This window comes from Triturus cristatus, chromosome 8 (genome assembly GCF_964204655.1).
Source record: "Triturus cristatus chromosome 8, aTriCri1.1, whole genome shotgun sequence".
NCBI classification, from domain to species: domain Eukaryota; kingdom Metazoa; phylum Chordata; class Amphibia; order Caudata; family Salamandridae; genus Triturus; species Triturus cristatus.
In genome coordinates this window covers 1,542,147,556-1,542,168,871 of record NC_140591.1, presented here as the reverse complement: position 1 = coordinate 1,542,168,871, position 21,316 = coordinate 1,542,147,556, and the positions used below count along the sequence as shown (strand labels likewise).

At 43.1% G+C, this 21,316-nt stretch overlaps 1 protein-coding gene across 3 annotated transcripts in view; it reads left to right on the top strand.

The window, feature by feature from the left end:
* The window catches only part of LOC146806087 (folate receptor gamma-like), a 134,608-nt gene extending 113,771 nt beyond the window's left edge, over positions 1–20,837 (top strand). For all 3 annotated transcript variants that reach the window (XM_085623411.1, XM_085623410.1, XM_085623412.1), the window contains exon 5: positions 19,533–20,837. In XM_085623411.1, the coding sequence (XP_085479537.1) occupies positions 19,533–19,816 (284 nt within the window). In that variant the 3' untranslated portion in view covers positions 19,817–20,837. The remainder of the gene's footprint in view (positions 1–19,532) is intronic.
* Positions 20,838–21,316: the final 479 nt, after the last annotated feature.

Sequence of the window (21,316 nt, the reverse complement as noted above, 5' to 3'; positions counted from 1 at the left end):
AATAGGCTTCTGGCCTTGCAAGCAATGCAAAGTTTGCAAAATTGCAATACCTACAAAATCTGTAGATATGGGGAAAAACAAAACTTGGCAAATTAAACAACATCTAACATGCAAAAGTACTCATGTGGTCTACATGATAGAATGCCCCTGCAAGAAAAGGTATATCGGGAGCACAATCTTTGAAGCTAAAAAGAGAATACTGGAGCACACCCGAGCAACAACTCACAAAGATTCAACAAATGCCATAGCAAAACCTATGTCTCAACATCATGATGGCAAATGGGAGTCATTAAAATTCTGGGCTCTGGAACAAATATCACAATCAGAAAGAGGAGGTGATAGATTAAAGATCTTAAGACAGAAAGAATCCCGCCATATCATAACTTTCAGAACCCTTGACCCCAGAGGTTTGAATCAAAATGAGGAATTACATGTACATCTGTAATCACATCTGAAAATAACAACTTATTAACAAAATCCTCAACAGAAAAACCGACCAACAGGATGAAAAGCTGCAAATACACCTCACCAGAGAGCGCAGATGCAGCCCAGGTGAAAAATAAAAAATAACTCACCAGAGAGATGAAATGACCGATGGAGACCTGTTAAAACTGAAACTGTGAACATAATAGACAGCTCACTAGAGAGCATGAATGGTTATACTGATTTCCGATTCACTGGCCTCGCGGACAACAAGTAATCACAACCAAGAGAAAGCACTTCCTTGGGACACTATTACACCACATTAGAGCACAAAAAAACGAAAAAAACTATAAAAACAGAATACCTGAATTAACGTGCACACTACAAGTACCACAATGCACCACTGGACAGTGAGAGGGTGTGTGCACAACGAGTGGAAATGAAGGAAGGCTGGGTGGAAAAAACAACATCCCGTGATCAAGCCTCAGGTGGAGGTGAAACGTGTTGGGTGAAGGAGCGATTTTGTAAATAAAGCGCCTTTGAATTTAAAGCACACGAGTGAGTGCATTCCTATACTACGAAGGGTGCTGTCGACCGGCAGCGCCTTTGTTCTTTATATATATAGTGATGTCATGAGTGGTGTCACTGACTATGTCATGAGTGATGTAATATGTGACGTCATCAGCAGTGGATTGCGGGCGCGCGAGTTATAGTTATCTGAACTAACTATAACGGGGGAATTTCAATTATTTTGTACGAGTGAAATGTCCAGCTAACTATAACGTGTGTGAAACCTATGGTTTTTTTCAGTGAATTTCAAAGGTTTTTTAAATGCTAATTTATGAATGTATTATATTTTTTATATTTTTATTTTACAATAAGCTACCTATGTATATAGTTATAGATTGACTGTATCCTGTAATATGGAATGGCTCAGCTTTTTTTTTTTATGAATTTGGATGAAGTTGAACAACATAGTTAATATCTTCTATAAACTTAAAATTAAAAAAACCAAAAAAAATGTAAACTGTCTATAAACTTATAAACAGTTGAAATGAATTTTTTGTAAATTTTTTTTAGGGTTTTTGACTGTGCGCGCACGGTATGCACGTGCGTGCTCTGTGCGCGCATGCGTACGTGCTCTGTGCGCGCATGCGTACGTGCTCCGTGCGCGCATGCGCACGTGCTCCGTGTGCGCCTGGCAAGTCACGTGATTACGAAACAACACTTTTCATTGGTTAATAGTAGTTTCTGTTTCAGAATCTTCAAACACCACACCCATTCCCTCACTATTTCTTCTTATTTCCTGGGAGAAGGAGCTGAAAAGCTTTTCCAGTACTCCAGTACTTGAAAATGGCAGAGCAGCAGTCCTTCAGGGAGTGAGGAGGAGACCTTTGTGCCACCAACGCAGAGGAAACAAAAGGACTCCTTTATTTGGAATATTTTTACTTTTCCAGAGGGCCAGAAGAAGGTGAATGCTCCTAAAGTCACCTGCACTGTTTGTGGAGTGGTCTTATCGAGAGGAGACCCTAAAAAAAAATACTCCTTTAGTATTTACTCCATGTTAAGGCACTTCCAAAAAGTGCATCCTGAGGCTTATGCTCGGGAGTCTACTCGAGCTGCAAGAGACAACCCTCCAGCAGCTCAGCCGAGCACATAATCTGCGGCCGCAGCTTCACCTGCTTTTCGACCTCTGGATATGCGCCCTCTGTTCCAGAAGGTTCATATACGGTGCAATATGTGCAATGCTGTTCTCTGTTATGGTGAGACCAGCATTAACCTAATAGAGAACAAGATACAGCAGCACACATGCTCCACCCCCAATTGTTTTTCATTTTTTGTTACTCTGTTCCTCAATTAACACAACGGCTCTTTTTAGAGCCAACCAACATCCAAACACTTAAACTTGATTTTTAATTCTATTTTTTTCACGAATTTTTTTCTGCTGTGCGCGCACCTCGCGATTTTTTTTTAAAGAAAAATAAATGTTGTTTTCACCCTTCGGGATCCTTCAGGGACGCCCTGACAAGGGCTAGGGGGGTCAGGAACTCTCTACCCTACCCCCTTTTCACATTCTCCACCTTTCTTTTTCACGGTCACACACAAAATGGTGGCCGACACTTCCTGATTTCGACCGATTCGAATGTTGACTGACATGTAACCACCAATCAGAATTACGCTCGCGCACGTTATGGTGCGCGCACGGTGCGCGCTTATAGATATTTATGTACTTTTAACTGCAATTTTCTCAGGAACTACGGAACAGATTGACACCATATATGCAAAAGGCACATGCCTGACCTGAGGACTACCTCTTTGCCAAATTTCAAGTAATTCTGTTCAGCCGTTCGGGCTGTACCTTCGACTAAAGGTCCTATGGGAAAATGCATGGGGAAAAAGTGTTTTGGGACCCCCCCTTTTTTCTCAGCCCCCACTTGACGAATCCCCCCGAGGCTTTCGGGGTAGGAGCTGAGCGGAGCGCCCCATTAGTTTTGAAAAATTCGCGAGGATTCGTCAACCGGCGCCAAAGTTATTCAAAATAGAATTTTCAGATTTCCTATGGGAACTCGGTCCTAACTATCTACTGGCGACCGCCAGTAGATAATAAAAAAATATATATATATATATAAATATTCTATCAAGCATTTTAAAATATTCTATCAAGCATTTTAAAACATTCTGTAAATGTGAAGGAATTTGGAACTGGAAACTAAAAATTAAGTTGGTATCCTAAGATTGATTTGTGGGAGAAGAGTAAAAGCAACCATCGCAATATAGGGCCACATGTGCCAATAATAGGAATTGCGATTCCCAAATTGCAATTATTAGCACATCGCAATTAGGAAATTGCAATTCTTAATGTTCTGAAGAATATATTTAAAAATGGGGTTGCAAATCGATCTCCCTCCTGAATATTAAGGAGGCAGGTCGTGATTTATTACCCTCTAGGAATCGCTGCCATCACAGGGATGGTGGCCTGCTGGAGCCCACATACCGCCATGTTTGTGACTACTTATAATAAGGCAGTTTTTTTAACGCAGCCCAGTTTCCTTTAAAGGAAAACGGGATGCATTTAATAGAAGAAAAAACTTTTAAGTTTAATTTTTTCAGAGTAGGCAGTGGTCCTGTCTATTTTTTAAATTCTCAAAGGGGAAGTGGTCCCTTCGTGGTGTCAGTAAAATATTAATGTTTTGCAGCCAGAATTCGCTCATAAAACATTAATATATATACCACTACGAATCGGTGTTTGGAAGGGACGCCCTAAACACGCATCTTCCAAATTTTAATTCATAAACCCAAATTGCAATTCGGTAACCAGTTACTGAATCACATTTTGGGTTTCGTATATTCCAAAATGCTTTTTCGCTGTCAAACGGCCCGATTCGCATCCTCCAAAATATGTTTTGTACATGTTGGCATAGTATGGATGATGAGTAGCCTTAATTTCGTTTAGAAAAGCTCCAACCTTCCTATTAAAATTTATGTTAAAGTTTTTATTACATCATTTTATATTTGTTTTAGTGCTTGTTTCTGTATTTTGTTTTGCAATTCAAATCATCAAAAATGCATAGAACACTGACCCCTTCTTTCAGTAATTACTCATAGGGGATCCTCAGATTCCAGTAATGATTCAGTGGTGGTCTCCGGGTTTTGATATTGAAATGGGGGTCCACAGAAGTTAAAAATGTAAGAATCTCTATCGTGCAGGAGGGGTGTGAAAGGTGCATACTCCCTCTATTTTGGGACCACTTGCTATTGGAATTGAAAACAAATGAACAGATACCAACACTCAACTGAGTGGTATCTAAGTCTCAAAAGGGAAACTTTCTCTTTGGAGAGCTTCTACTTTATGTATGGTGGTGGGCAACCTCAGGAGCCGTGAGAGCAGTGTTCCAGGGAACTGCTGGCTCTTGTGATGCTGTTCTTTAACACACTTCCAATTTCTTCAAGGACTAGGGGCATGTTTTTATTTTCATGGTAAACGAGCAGGGACTGCAAATGAAGTTGTGGAGGGCCGCTGTCCTTCCCAGGTACACATCGTTGCATTCAGAGGCATTCACAGGGGCTCCCACAATGCCTTCTGCCTCATAAATAATAATGAAGCAGGAGATATTTCACCCTCCTGCAAACGTGACTTTTGTTATGCAACTGACTTAGTACATCCTGTGTATCACAAAATGAAGCCCGGGTCACAATCCCCTCAGTTGCAAAAATACAGACCGTTCGTAACCTGTGCTCAGTGCATTGCGGCTCCAGGAGTTGTTAAAGGAAGATTGTGTTTCTTGAAGTTTTTTTTCTCCTATTTAAAAAAAAAAATAATAATAAGTTCTGAGTTAAAATGTTGCCTTCTTTCACAAAGCATTAGGTCATTTGGCAATCGGTACAGTCTGAATGAAGTCGTATCACCAGACCCCCTGATTGGACACCCACAGAATTAATGACATTTGAAACCAGCAACTTCGTCTCTGTCTCACTGCAATTGAAAAGGTGGAAAAACCTGCTTCTCATGGTGCTGGCACCATTCAAGGAACAGTGTTGATTTAACCTACAAGAGGGACTAGGGAAGTTGGTATGTAGAAAAGATTTGGTATTGGTTGAGCGAGAAATATGACTGTGCACTTGTAAGTGTTTATGAAACAAAACTGGGACGTTTACCTTATCGAAACACAAGCTAATGGTGTGACCATGGGATCAGAACTCAAGGGTCCACCTGAATATCTTTGAAGGATGAAAATTGATATCAAGGCTGACGCCTCCTGTATGACATGGCCAGTCAATCATTGCCGTAACCCTAAAGTGCCACGCCCTGGTAGTTCCCATATACCTATGGAAATCTAACCTGCCATCCAATAACTGATATTGTCCAGCAAGAAGCTTTTTTATTGGGGACCGAGCCAGAAAATCTGTCAAATAGAAGCAAAATCAGGCGTCCGCTGACTAAATCAAACCAATAACAGAAATAAGACAAAACCATGACAGAGTTAACGAACAGCAGTTCTGAATCATCTAACAAAAGTAATAAAATAGTAAAATTGTCCTTGGCTGTTACTTCACTGCCTCCACTTATTTTGTTAGTGATCAACGTGTATTGTTAAAATGCCCCATAGGAACTGGTACAGCAATGGGGGGGGGATTGGGGGAGGGAATATATCTGTAAACTAAGTGTCTGTAACAAAACAGGAAATAGATTTTGGTTCCTGTCTGTCTGTTTAGCCAGCACTCTAGACCTTTTCATGTTATGAAAATATGATTTATAATATACTTATAGGGGTTATCGGTCAGCCCTCTTAGTCCATAGGTCTGTTATTGTCATTCACCTTTTTCCTCTACCTACTATAGCACAGAGCTTTGTTATATTAGTGTAACTTTTTTTTCAGCTCACGAATACCCAGAGGTGTCTTGGTGGTAGAATTAAAGTAAGCCCTAGTTCCATAAGCTAGTTCTGGAATAACCTGATTTTAAGACTTTCTGAATGAGGCTAGTGAACTTGCAGACCTAATATGCATTGGAAGCATATTCCATAGTTTGGCCGTGCCATAACCAATGCTTCACCCCCCTCTCCCCCTTCCCCCCCCCCCCCCCAACTGGAGGGGCGAATTCTAGGAACTCCGAGGAAGCCTAGTACTCATAGACCGTAGCTGCCTGCCTGGATAATACCAACAGAAAATATTTTTTAGGAACGCAAATCTCATATCATTCAAGGCTTTATAGGCTAAGCATAGCATCTTAAACTTGACGTGACTTGCTACAGGGAGCCAGTGGAGTCTCCGAATTTCCTTAGAGACTGATTCGTGTTTAGGTAGATATAATAGGAGTCTTGTGGTTGCATTTTGTACCGTCTGCAATATTCTTTAGATGTTGTTTCTGCATATTCTGATGCAGTCCATTGCAGTAATCCAGTTTTGATAGCACAAGTGCAGTCACAACTGTCCTCCTAGAATCAATAGGAATGAACCTTCTTCAGTTTCTTAATCAAATACAAGGTCGCGGAAACAATAGCGTTGGTTTGCTGTGAGTATGCTAATTAATCAATCAGTACCCCGAGATACTTTGGATTTTCTACTGGTTTGGGCAGCTCTTCCATCTCAACAGGCCACCATCGGTCATCCCATCTGGGTTAGGGATTACCAAAGATCACTTTTTCGGTTTTCTCCGAATTGAGTTTGACAATGCTTGCCCATCGAACTATTAATTTACAACCTACAATTTTGAAACTGGGATTCAGAGGAGGCTTGATATTTATAAGCAGCTGCCACAGTCTGTGTGTCGTCGGCATAGGAGGTTAAACTGAAGCCGAATTGCTGGATCAGAGGAGCCAGTTCCTACACCTAGATATTAAAAAGGGATGGGCTAAGAGACGAGCACTGTGGAACCCCACAAGTTAAAACATAAGGGGTTGATTTAAAGTGATCCAAGGTCACTGTTTGTCTTCTTTCCATCAGGAAAGTGCCGGCCCTTTAAAGCCTAATTTTTCAAGGCGCAATAGTAGCAGATTATGGTCAACAGTATTGAAAGCTGCTGACAGATCCAGGACCATTAGGGCAGCGGCACCACCTCTATCCATCATTGTCCTAATCTCCTCAGTAGCCTTCACCAAGGCAGTCTCCGTACTGTGTTCCGGACGAAAGCCAAACTGGGAGGAATCAAGTAGCTTGTTCTCTTGAATAGATTGAGCTAGCTGTTTATTCATGATTTTCTCCGCTATCTTGGCTAGAAAAGGCAGCCTGGCGATCGGACGTTAATTGCTTGGGTTAGAAGCGTCCAAATTTGTTTATTGATCAATGGAAGGATCAATGCATCCTTCCATATGGCAGGGAAAATTCCTGAAGTGAACATGGCGTTGAAGATTTCTGTGAGAATAGAACTAACTTTGTTTACTATACCTCGCAGTACTACGAGAAGGCAAGGGTCCAAAGAGGATCCAGATTTAATTTCCTCAATAAGTTTTTTCCACTGACTCACTGGATACCTGGGAAAAGCCCAGAAGCACAATTTTGCAAGGGTCAATATTGGGGGTTTTCTCAGTTAACTCATGAGAGAGGGCGGCCTCAAAGGAATCGTAGATGTTGTTAAATTTATTACTAAACGTATTCGCAACCTCGTCGCAGAAGCGTTGATTGCTTTATATGGCCTTTTTACTGGGCAGGGCGATGAGCTTCTTAACTAGCCCATACAATTCTTTAGTTGAGTTCTTGGCTCTCTCAATCTGATTGGTGAAACATTTCAGTGATCAACATGGTTTTATATTTAACCAGTGCAGACTTATAGTTGCTTTTTTCCAATTGATCGTATTGTGTTCTCCAAATTCTTTCTAGTCTACGGCACTTTTGTTTTTCTTGTCGCAGTGCCAAGAAGTGGAGGGTAAGTCGCGGTTACCTGAATCTTCACAAGTATGTACCTTAGCAGCTACGTGTATATAGCGGAGTAGTTGTAGATGTCGAAAGCAGTAGTTTAAGTTGGTTACCCTATGCACCAAGCACTTTATGAATCCAATCGGAATTAAATCTGTTGGGGGTCGAATGTTGTCCTCAAAGTCATATTAGTAAATTGGTAATTTGGCGGTACCGGCTGCAGTTTTTAGCGCTAATAGATTAAGGTTAGTTTTGGAGTACTGTCATTCTGAATCTTTTAACGTTAACTTACATGGTGTATACTAAATGAGATTTTACGCTATGTAATCTTTTATTTTGTACTGGACTTTTATGATCTATGTTTAACTGGATCAAATAAAGTTATAAATGAAATATGGGAAGCTTGGCGTGAAATGCATGACTTGGAATGATTAATTAAGGAGAGCATAGAACCTTAAGCAAGTGATAGTGATTGATTGAACAAAATGTGGTCCATTGATTTATTGAGGGTAGAAAACCGGCAGAATGACTGATTCTCCTGGCAGTGATGATGTCCGTGAAAGATGTGAGATGCCATGACATGGACTTTACTTCATCAATTGATCTGTGGATGAATAAGGAATTTACTTATTGCTGATTCTCGGTGCGGATTTGAGGCCTACCAGTTGATTGATTATATATTTTGAAAACCAGTAAATTGTTATGAAAAAAAAAGAAATGTAAAAGTATTAGGAAAAGGGAATCTGGATGAACAGAGAGAACGAAAAATGGAAGATAGAATGAGGTATTAATCCTGGAAGATCTTAAATATATGAAATGCATGATGACCAGAGCAAGGAACCGAAGCGGCAGTGTAGGGGCTGAATTAGTTTCAGATGGGGAATTGTTGCAGGGATTCTGCACATATACAGAACTATGTGCAGGAAACCAGGACCTCAGTGTGTAGTGGTGTACCAAAATACCCACCTCGGAACCCCAATCCGACTAGCTATAGTGTCTCATTCATTCTCCGTGCTACAGCGAAGCTACCAATGATTAGATATCCTAGAACATGCTACTCCATCCCTCTCAGGATACATGGGAAGAACAACACTCTTTGGTTCAAACTCTCGTCATTGTCCACAACATGAGTAAATAGAATCAAGGAATAGTTTAAAATCTTTATTTTAACTAACGAGCTCTATAATTCAGTGCATGTGCCAAAACTAGCAGAAATATGCATAAGATCAAACAAATAAGCATTGTTACAATTCCATATAGAACAAAGGGGGAAATCATATTATAATGATGGTGGAAACAGGACTGTAACGCATTGCCACCCTCCCCGTGCTAGAAGCTAGTTTATTATAATTTAGAAGACCTCTAGGCTTTGTCAGGGGACCCCATACCTCCGAGTTCAGATGCAGGAATTTACATCACCGGACGAGCACAGCTCTTCTGTCCTGGAAAGCGTTTCTCCAAGTGTGTTAGCATGCAAGGCAATATTAAAAGCACCAGATTTCCAGGTTTGCAGCTGTGTTCTATGTTATGGCTAGGGACGTGAGACTGACCAAAGCAAATCAACAGAGCTCGTTGTTTTTCGACCTTGCACACGCTGTACAGACGAGGAGCAGAGTGTTCAACTAAATATGTGAAATGCAGACTGTTCTTATGTGAAAGCGAGCGAGCAAAGTGATTACGAGAAATGTGGCATGTAGTAAGTAGTGTGAGCAAAAGTGGCAAAATGGCGACCAAGCATATACTAACTTTTGCTAACTTAGCAATGTCTGCAGGTGTGTCCATATCCTCACTACAGAATGGTGGATGTCTGGACACCTGCGAAATAAGCAAGGAAATGGAAAAAGTAGGATCTGACCAATAACCATGGGTCAATCAGATGAAAGGGCTGATTAATATAAAACTAGACATTGAGATCACCAAAGAGAGAATTGTCAGGATAATGAATTAAATGAGGCCATTGAATGTCATGGATTTAGTGGGGATAGTCAAGTATGTTATTTCATCAGTCACTTGCTTTTCATATCTGAACACAACTTTGCTCAAACCCACGGCTCCTGGCATCAGTGTAAATACAGGCAGTGTTATATTTTCTTATAATGGATGTTAGGGCTCCTAAGAATGATGACCTGCCTTTCTAGAATTACCTCCTCTTCATAAACCGAGAAGAGTCAGAGTCTTGTGTTGGGTACATCCAAATACAAAGAACCCTGGTATATCTACTAATTTAGGCTTGATAGGGTAACAGAGTACAAATATTTGAGTTTAATTTTTGATCCGATACCATCGTGGAGCTCCTTATTGAAGACTAAAAGATTGACTATGGACAAGTTCTCTAATGAGCTACGGTGATTTGATTGGAAATATGAAGAGATCACTGTGACTCCTCTGCTTAGAGCCAATGTAGCTAAAGCCACCCTAGTCGTAATGCACGGCTCATATATCTGGTTCACAATTCTGATAAACACATTAGATCTGATGCTTGAATATTGGATAGGTAGATGGATTTGAACAAAGCATTCTGTTAGAAGTAATGCAGCTAGAGTCGGAATTGCCTCTCACAAAGTTGGAATAATTCAGGTGACTCTGTTCCAGTGTATCACCCTGTCTCGATATCCACTATACATTCAATATGAACTGCATTATAGAGCCAGAGTTGGCCTAAAGTACTCAAAGGCGAGTCTCTCCTTATTAAAAGTAAACTTAAAAGAAAACAATTGAAAGAATGGTCATGCAAAATAGATGCCGAATATGTAGCTACAAAAGCAACGTATCCACCTTACCATTCATTACTGAATCGCGAGCCCTCAGGATATACGACCAGCTCGAACACTTCACCCAATGTATAATACTAATGCTGGCGACAATCACTCCTTTCCCAACCATAGACGTAAAGGGCAAATGGTTAGGAATTTTGAACAATAGCAGTAAATGTCCCCACTGTGTAGAGAGAGAAACACTTTTTCATATCTAGTCCAACTCTAAAGAGTTGGAGGCATTGCAAATATTTGACCCTTGTCTCCATGATTTTGAGAGCACAATATAGCTTTATTGCCCACTGCCAAGGGCTATACCAGTTGTTAAAGGCCTGAGCCACAAATGAGGGCCTTTAACATCGGCAATAGATTGAGGCAAAAGACTAAAAGGTTATTAGATCGTTCCAGTCACTGAGGATAGAATGTTCTAAATTAAAAAGGGAGGAACAGAAAGCGAAGCATTGGAATGCTGTAGTAGAAGGCTTATATCGGCCATTGCAAGCTCAGACACTGGATGTCGTCAGTGAAGCTCCCAACATTCCACTGTTCTAGTATATGTAATGTTATGTTAATGAAGCTTTTAAAGCACACTATTACCCAAGGGTATCCTGGCGCTGAGCACTGCCTAAATGGTTGCCAAAGAGAAGATGGCTATTCAGAAAACAGCCAGGTTTTCAGCCCCTTCCTAAAGGAAAGGAGCTTGGTAGATTTCCTGAGATGCCCTGGTAGGTTGTTCCAAGCTTTTTCAGAGCAAACAACGAAACTACCGCCACCCCAGTTGGCTTTTTTCACTCTGGGTGGTCACTTACTTTGCTTCTGTAGAACTCCGCGTTCTTCCAGGGACATACCATTGTAGGCGTTGTCTCGGGTAGTCCGGGCCACTGCCCTTCAAGGACTTATAGACCGTGCAAAGCGCTTTGAATTTTGCAAGTTGTTTTACTGGAAGCCAGTGAAGATGTCAAAGTCCCTTTCTCACTGATACGAACCTTGGTGTGCCCATTAGCAACCTAGCTGCAGCATTTTACACAAGTTTGAGTCTGTTCAGATGTTTCTTTTGAATGTTCAAGTACAGACTATTGCAATAATCCAGACGAGACAGAATGAGCGCTGTGACTGCTGTCCTAAAGCTGTCCTCTGGTTGAAAGAATTTTATTTTCCTCAAAATTCTGAGGAGGAAGAAGCTCGTAGAAACCACCCCGCTGACCTGATTGCCAAAGGTAAGTTTGTTATACATAATCACTCCGAGGTTCTTGGCTTTATTCGTAGCGGCTGGAGGCATTCCCATTTCTTCAGGCCACCAGTCCGGTGTTCAGAGGTTAGGGTTATTGCCAAATAGGATGACCTCCATTTTACCTGCATGGAGTTTCAAGCAGTTCGAAGACATCCAGCCTGCAATGGCTTTCATGCAATCGTGGCATCTTAAACCAGTTTCCACTTTTTTGCCTCGCTGTAGGGACAGCACAAGTTGTGTGTCGTCCACATAAGATGTTAATTGGAGCCCAAAGGATCTTCTCAGGGCTGCCAGCGGGCACACGTAAATATTAAATAGCGTGGGACTAAGGGACGACCCCTGTGGCACCCCGCAGGGAAGGGAGAAAGGCTTAGACCTATCCCTACCCAAATCCCCCGTTTGAGTTCTGTCGGGCAGAAAAGATTTCAAGAGATTCCAGGCCTTACCCTGAACCCCCACAGTCGATAAACGGTCCATCAGAGTTTCGTGATGGACCCTATCGAAGGCTGCTGACAGATCCAACATTATCAGGATCGCAGTCTATGGCCTCTCGTACCCCCTCCGTGGCTTTGATCAGAGCTAGCTCCGTGCTGTGTTCAGCACGAAAGCCATATTGCGTGGGATCTAGCAAACTGTTGACCTGAAAGAACTTGCTAAGTTGCATGTTCATCGCCCTCTCAATCATTTTTGCCGGCAATGGGAGGCATGAGAGAGGTCTATAATTGTTCGGATCCCTAGGATCCAGGATTGGCTTTTTTTTATCAACTGGAGTATTGGGGCTGATTTACACGTTTTAGGAAACTGGCCTGACTTGAGGATGATATTAAACAACGGAGTAAGGATATTGCTGATGACTTCAGGGAGGCCTTTAATCACAGACACTGGACAAGGGTCCAGGGGAGATCCGGATCAGGTTGCCGTCAAAAGATTAATGACATCTTGGGTCTTGAGTGGTGTAAAACACTCTAATATAGGTGATGATTTGGTGGCACTGGCCTAACTAAAACCTCAGCGTTCTCTCTTCGCTGATGGATAAAGGAAGAGAAAAGAAGGAGGCTAATGATTCAAGAGTACTGGGCTACTGTGTGTGTTGGGTCTGGCACGGTTCGTAAGTTTGGTTATAGTTTTAAAAAGTTGTTTGGGCGAGGATTTGGCCTTGTTGAACTGCTCCGCAAAATGTTATTTAGTTTCGAAAAGTAATTTTTTTATAATTTGGGAGACTTGCTTTATAAACCTTTGTTGATGGGTGTTCTACCCTTTCCTCCAGGCCCGTTACAAGCCTCTTGCAATCAGTTTTGTTCTTTTGTAAGTTTTCAGAGTACCGGGGGGCTGAGGTAAGGGCTCGCTTGGGGGGTATACATTTTAACCGGGGCAAATTTACTGTATGCGGCCTCAATCCATCCCGAGTATGCGGCCATGGCCTCCTCCACTCTGGGTGAAAGACTCTGGGCTGTTGCTTTCAGAAGATTCCTGAAGTCAAAGCTATTAACGTTTTTCTAGGCCCATATTGCTATCTTTTCCTTGGGCTCTGGTTTTTGTTGGTGATGTGGGGTCCACAATAGTTTAAAAATAATGGCGGCATGATCTGTCCAGGGGAGTGCCCGTACCTCGATGAGAGAAAGGCTGGAATTATTTGAAAAAAATTCCATCTAAAGAATGTCCTGCTACATGGGTAGGGCCTTCTACCCCCTGCTTGAGGTGCCTTCCACTCATAATTTGCTTCAGCCTCATATTATCAGGGTCCGAGGGATCCTGCAGATGAAAGTTAAAATCCTGCATTATTGTAAAAAAGTTGGCGAACAACCCCTCCTCCAGGAGTGCACCAATGGAATCCAGGAACGCACCTCTGGGGCCCGGGGGGGTGGTAGATGAGAATGGCTTTAAATGTGTCCGGGGGGGAAATGCGTACACTTAATGACAGCGTTTCACAAGCTAAGTTGGAGGCTGTAGTGAAAGTGGGCTCTAGGCTATTATGATAAATAACTGCCAGCCCTCCACCCCTCCTTTGTGGTCTATCAAGTGTTTGGCAGAGGAAATCTGAGGGAGATGCTGTCAGGATTTACGGCCCTGAGAGACGCTGCGCGTCGCTGGAAAGGCGGTAGGGTTAAGACTACAATACCCATCGCCCCCCGCGAGCGCGCGAACGCACTTCCTGAGGCGGTACAAAAGCCGCTCTCACGGAAGAAACAGGGCTTGTCAATCAAGTCCCTTCTGGCGTATCTCGAGGTAATTGACCTCGCTGGACTGCTTCCTGAGAATTACTCGCTGCGTGAGCCGCTGCCCGGTTCACCTTCGCGTAATCCGTTCCGCCGAACCTACGGGCTCGCATGAGCTCACCCGCACCTTCCGCCTGCATATTACTTTGAGTGGCGCTTCGTTTCTCCTTCCTCACTCCTGTTGGTGAACCGAAGCGTTGGAGACCGGACTAGAGGTTCTCCGCTTCGGCCCTACCCGCACCCCCGCTTGGAGCCGACTGAAAGGCTCGGAGAGCGTCCGCTCTTCCTCTCCTGGAGGCGTGAGTACCCTGGTCTGAAAGCGACTACCTGTGCGACACAGGGAACTGCCTGAGTGAGTGGGAGGAGGTATTTACGTGTGTATTGCTATCTTGTCTTGCTGGGTGGGTCGGGGTTCCTGTAGCTCATGACTGTTCCTTCTCTCTCAACAGGAGTGGAGTACCTCCCCCATTTAGTCGCCTCTGCCCTTCTGAGTTATCCTGTTTCCCCGGGGGTGGTGTTGCTTGTAGAGGGGGCTCTCAATCCTCTAGGGTGATACTGTTCACGGGGAGAAAGGATTCTAGCATCGTGGATCGCCCCTGCTGTATCCGGCTTATAAGGTTAGTGAGCAGGGTTGCCGCTGACAGATGCTTTGACAATATCGGTTCCTGAGGAGTTATCAGTCCAGGACTCTGTTATGAATGACCTCTTGCTTTTATGTTCCTCGATCAACAGTGCACATTCCATGCTGTGTTTAAATAACAACCTGGCGTTAAGAAGTAGGCATTTAATGGGAACCGCGCCGCTTTGCTTGGTTTATATCTCCTGTCTGATTAGACGAAATGTTAGTAGGAAGGGCCGTGATGTGGGGAAGGGACAGAAGGCATTTTGTGGATGAGACTGCCTGATCTTCCGGGTTACTACTAGGTGAGAACATCGGGCAGCTCGCCTTTCCACCCTCTGGATCCAGACTCATGAGGATGTCTCTGGGGTAAGTCAGTAGGTCTGGCCTGAAAGAACCAGGGGGACTGGCCCTGAGCCCGGTCCGAACGTGGACGGGCGCAGACGGGCTTGCCTTAGGCGCGCCAGCTGCGCGGTCGTGTCCGCGTGCGTCTTTATGGGAAGCGGCTAAAAACAACTAGCCCGCTAACCTCTGATGGCTTCCACGCTCCCTGCCCCTGGTTCCTAAGAATAGAGCAGGGCAGTGTCTGGCAAGCAGCTACTAGCAGCAGTGACCGGCAGGTAAGATCAGGTTTCTAGTGTAATTCATATGTTTAAAAATAAGGCAGTACCGAATGTAATCATTAAAACAAACCGTTTCACCCCAGTGCTGAAAAATAATCCTGGCGGGCATTAAACACAGCCCGTAAAACCAGAAAGTATAGCCTAATAGCCCACTGCCGAGGGCTATACCAGTTTTTAAGGGCCCTGAACTTGAGTGTGGCTTGGGTCTATAACGAGGGAGATGGCCTTTAACAACCGGTATAGCCCGAGGCAGAAGGGCTATAAAACTATTAGAACATTCCACTCACTAAGGGTAGCATATTCTTAATTAAAAAGCATTGGAAGGCTGGAGCTCCGGGACTATACCAGCCATTATAAGCCCGGCCTACTCCATTGTCTTCAGTGGAGTTCTCAACATTCCAGTGTTCTAATTGAAAACATAAACTTCATTTTCTATGAACCCAAAAAGCCGTCGACCCATTAGTATGTCCATAATCAGTCTTCTTTTTAATAATTTTCACTTTGGTTTGTAATCTACGGTTGTTTTCATACCTGAAATGAAGCACTAGTAAAGAAGTATTAAAAAAAACCTAATATGATGGCTTATATTGAAAGAAAAAAAAGAATGTGATTACATCACCTGTTAATGTTTTATTAGACAGTTCACTTTGTGAGGTGCCTAAGCAATCTTTGTCCAATAACTGCCTGGACTTGGACCTTGCTTATCAGCTTTGCTTTATTTAAATTCACCCCCTTTCTTGTTTTAAAATAAAAGGTGTTTTACATTCGCCCTGCAGTCCCCTAATTTTGTTAATCAATCGCGTGACCTACTTCCAGACACACACATCGCAGTCACACTCTTCCTAAAACACAGCAGGCTGCTACAACCAGGTCTGAAGTGCAAGTTTGAAACTTGGCTGGTACGACCAGGGAATTCTAATGAGCAACTCAGTCACACTGGTCTCACTGGCATCTGTATTGACGAAAGAGGAACTGAACTGAAGCAAGGGCTGTTTGTTGCTTAAAATGCCTATTTCAGCTCCGCCGGAGAGAGAATTTTCGAACCATGTCTGCATGTGCCTTCCTATGTCATGTGCCAGTTGCCTGGAAAAGTGAAGTCGGTCAAAATCCTCTTTAAGCAAATTCTGTAAACACACAAACTCCTAGACATACTTTGTTTATCTAAAAACAAGTTTTGACATGTGTTTGCAGTTTATAAGAGGCACCCGCCCTCAGGGGGATGAGGGGGCGTGTGGGTGGCTTAGGGCTGCCAGGGATTCCCATGCTCTATCCAGTGAGCCCATATTCTGAGAGTAATCTCATCACCTAAGATGGCAGATGCATGATGATGACGTCATGGCCCTATTAACTGAGGGAATCCCTCTCTCAGTTCAGTGAGGTTCACCTGCCATTCACAATTTAGATGATTCCCAATCTCAATTTAAACGAATGACGTGGGGTGTCATTCAAATTGTAAGTGGTCATTTTAAATACAGGATCCGCCTATACATCCTGCTGTATTGAGAGGCCGCTGCTGGCCCAAATCATTGCATTGAGATAAAAACAGCATTTTGTAATATGAAGTGCAGAGGGTTTCTTTTATGGACGTTGCATGAAAAATTATTTTAAGTCAGTCCAACTGCAGGGTAGCAGATAGATGCTTTCCTATCCTTGCACTTCAATTGAACTACTTAGGAAGCGGAAAAAGACCAATCCTATGCCTGGTGAGAAGGACCGCATGGAGGTGGAGCCACGCCCCCTTTTCAATACCACTTGCAAAGCTCTTTGTATGACTGTATGCGTGCAGGTGCACCCCTGCAGCTGCCTCTGGCCACACCTCATACAGTCCCCTTTTCACTCCGAACTAATTAACAAGTAACAACTGAGATAAATAAAACAATTTACATTGCGCGCACTGCATCGCCAAGTTGGCGTTGCAGCGCACGAAATGTAAATTGTTTTATTTATTTACTTATCTCTGTATGCTGGAGTTTACTACCCACCCCTCCCTGCCCCGCCACGCAGCACTCCCTCGGCGAGTCGCCACTGTGAACCCCACAATAACATAAACCAATATCAAGCTGCCTCTTATTCTTCCAAAAAGAAAAAGTCCCTTAATCCACTCACAACTGACTATTAACTACTATGTAAACACCGCTCTATTTGAACGAGTTCACAATGAAACCCCTTCCTACAGTATTTCTCACAGGGTTACACCGGGCAAAGTCCTTTCTTGCAGTAATTGTAATGAGCCCTGTGCTCTTTATGTCTATATGCGTGCTGAGCAATGGCGTCTGCAAAGCGCACAGTAACAATTAATACATGGATGTCCAGCCAGTGCTTACACTTTTAAAAAGAAATAAATGACTTTAATTCCCAAACTAACACAGAAAATACAATTCTAAATGTTGACAACGATTCTCTACACCTTCTAAACCAGAAATCTGTGCAAGACGTTCTTTGTGCTCAAAAATACTTATGCAGTGCTTAAAATTGGCCGGTACTCACTGGTACGGAGTACCGGCACTTCCGAATTTTTTTGCCGTCAGTAGCAGCACTTCCCTGTAGCCAGGGAGAGTACCAGTACCCTGATCCAGGGCACGGCAGTCTCGGTTTCTCTGCTACAGTGCAGGGCAGAGGCCCTCTGCCTCCGAGGAGCTTGTATTTAACTTGGCTGAAGTATCCTCTTACAGAATTGCTGGTGAAGATTCCAGCAGCGCCCATTTCATTGTCCCCAAACTGCAGGGGGGTGAGAGGGTTTGTGCCACACTGATTAACAGGGCAGGGTCTCTAGACAGACTCTGCACTGCCAATCAGGGGCGCATCATGATTTTCATTTCGTGTTGCGAGTTAATCTGTGTTTTTTGGCATAAACACATTTGTCATGTGTTTTAATGTGTGCTGCAACTGGTACAGAAGTCTCTATGTATGATGTCATTTTGCCCTTAGCCCCGCCCCTGGCCCCGCCCACTTGACACCTCTATTTTAATGCGTGCCTGCACTTATTTTTCCCCATTTAAAGCACTGCTTATAGGGCTCTGTTGTATTTTATTTTTCACGGAGTTCACAACGTAAAACGCCCCCTCAATTGTATTTGTCTTAGAGTGAATCATTTAAACCCCCTTCCTGATGTTTTCACCAGATGATTCACAATATAAAACCCCTGCCTATGCGTTTGTCTGAGAGTTTACAGTTTAAAGCCCCTTGCTGCTGTATTTGACACAAAGTTACTCTGTACGAAGCCCTTTGCTGCTGTGTATCACAGGGCAACTCTACAAAGCCCCTTTCTGCGGTATTTGTCACGGGGTTACTTTATACACAGTCCCTTCTTTCTCTGTACACAGTCCCTTCTTGCTGTATTTGTCACAGGGTTACTTTATACACAGTCCCTTCTTTCTGTATTTGTCACAGGGTTACTTTATACACAGTCCCTTCTTGCTGTATTTGTCACAGGGTTACTTTATACACAGTCCCTTCTTGCTGTATTTGTCACAGGGTTACTTTATACACAGTCCCTTCTTGCTGTATTTGTCACAGGGTTACTTTATACACAGTCCCTTCTTTCTCTATACACAGTCCCTTCTTGCTGTATTTGTCACAGGGTTACTTTATACACAGTCCCTTCTTTCTGTATTTGTCACAGGGTTACTTTATACACAGTCCCTTGCTGTTGTATTTGACAGTGACCTCTGAGTTAACTTCATAGGCAGAATGACACAACTGCTGACCAATCTAATGTCTGTAGAGTAAGAAGATTGTTATACCCTCTCTAAATACTGCTTTTAAAGCTCTTTTTCATGATCACGTGAGCTCTGGTAGACAATTAGAGTTTTCATGACTGACCTAAAATTGAAAGTGGATATATTACAAGCAATGCCTGTTTCATCAATAGCAAGTTATTGGAGGCCAACTTTCTGCATCGTTAGATGGTTTCAAAGCATCCAAGGTAAATGGATACATGCTAGTGTCGAACGGATGTGGAACATGCGTCTCCTGTACTTGAACCTTAAAATTAAGCTGTAGGAACTTGCAGGTTTTTCCAACATAGTAACCATAAGAAGAGCCAAAACACATTCTTGACCCATGGAAAGTCCTAATTTGTAGACTTCTGAAAGTGAACAGAGAAACTGGAGATATATTTGAGGCAACTCTTGACATATTTTAACTTTGAGAGGACCATATGAAGCAAGTAGGTTCTAAAACAAATGTATGTGTTTGTTGAATATACTAATAGGTGTTATCCACACACTGAGAGACTCTAACATTTAAGATATGCTTTTGTAGAATATGCTTTTATAATGGTGTTGAACCCCCCCTATTTTTGTCTTTGCTGTAGGATTTAACCGTTGTCCAGAGACTGCCCAATGTGTGAAGTTCACCGACATGTTTCCGCAGCCTTCTGACCTGTGTGTGAATATTTGGAGTAAGTCGTACAAGTACACCACCTACACACGAGGCAGCGGGCGCTGCATGCAAATGTGGTTTAATGTCAGCGAAGGGCAGGAAAACCCCAACGTCAAAGTAGCGGAGTTTTATGCCAAGAACTCGGGCCACGTTCCATCTAACCACTTCGCCCTCATACTCCTGGTGGCTGCTCAGTTTCTGAAATGGGCTATTTAAGAACAAAGGCTGCACTTGTTTTTCTCTTTTGTGCTATTGAGGATTGGAAGAGTTTCAGACACTAGTCTTCATTGCTTACAACTCGTACTTCTAAGTCATATTCTTACTAGATTATTGGGAAATTTCCTATTGCACGGCCAACATGTACGTCAAATCGTGTGAACTTTGAAGCAAATCTCCATGTCTGCCTTACAGCTGTGCAGAGATAAATCCAACTGGTGTATGGCAAGTGATGTATTTCGGTTGTTCCAGGTGCTGCAGGACACACGGGGTTATCTCGTTGCAAGGTAACCAATGCTTGGTTGTCACGTTGGAAACCAAACTCACGTGTTGCCTTGATTCCTGGGCTGGGAATCTTGTAAAACAGGAGTGACCCCTCATCTCCCACTCTTGTGAAAAGGCATTTGTTCACCATTATGATGTCTCTAGTTAGGTGAACCAGCTCACTGTGCAATAAGGTTTGATCCAAAAGTGATTATCCGATCCACTGAATCGAGTCCTCGAAATCCATTCTGGTTATTTACATCTGTATGGGTCCATGATCTCTTCGGCTATCGCAATGCAAGCTGTTGAATTTCTGCTTCTTTCTTTCCGACCAAACCCTCTCTCCACGTAAGGGCACTTTTAGTTTGTCACTTAAGAAAAAAAGCTAATTAAATGCAACCAACCTCCGAGACCAGCTGTGAAATATAGGATTGACGACTTGATTGTTGACAAAAAATGTCATTTGTCACCTGGAGAAGAGGCCGTGCAGACGACTCGGAGAAACCTTACATCTGGTATCAAAGGTTGTGCAGCAGTTTGTGGGAGAAGGCGCAGTTTGCGGAGCAAATGCAGAAGCCTGGCTTTGTAATGTAGACCTCCTATTAGCAAGGAATTGATTGGGGCCAAATGACTGGAGTCTTTAATTGGGGCAATGTTTTCTATGCATTATTCACGGGCCACCACACAAAATGCACATGCTGCCTCCTGATTGTCTTGAATAATCATGAATACAATTCTTAATTTGTTTTCCACTGTTGAGGAGTTTATTATTTCCGAGTGTACATTGAATTGCATTTCAAACTGTGCTGAATGAAGGTTTCACGTAATCGCCGAGCCATGTGTCTCGGACTGTCTTCCAGGTTGATCTGGCAACCCTCACCAGATGAGGGTAAGTGTTCCATCAGGTGATCACATCTCTGTTAGGCAAGAAGCCTTTCCCTTCTCCTTTCATTTCCTCTTCTGCCAATCACTAGCACTGACACATTTCAAAGCCACCTTAGGCAATGAGATGCATCCAGAGAGTTCTAAACTCACAAACTATACAAGGTGTGATGTCAAGCCCTCTACTTGCTTCTCTACTCCGAAAGGTGCTCCGATCATCTGGAGAATCCCATTTGGGTTTGTCGAGACACTACCGACATGTTGGTCCAGCTCCTAGGGAGTCACACTTTTTGCATTATTGCATTTCATTACTGAACTTCACTTGTCTCCACGCGCATGCTATTTTGCTACCCG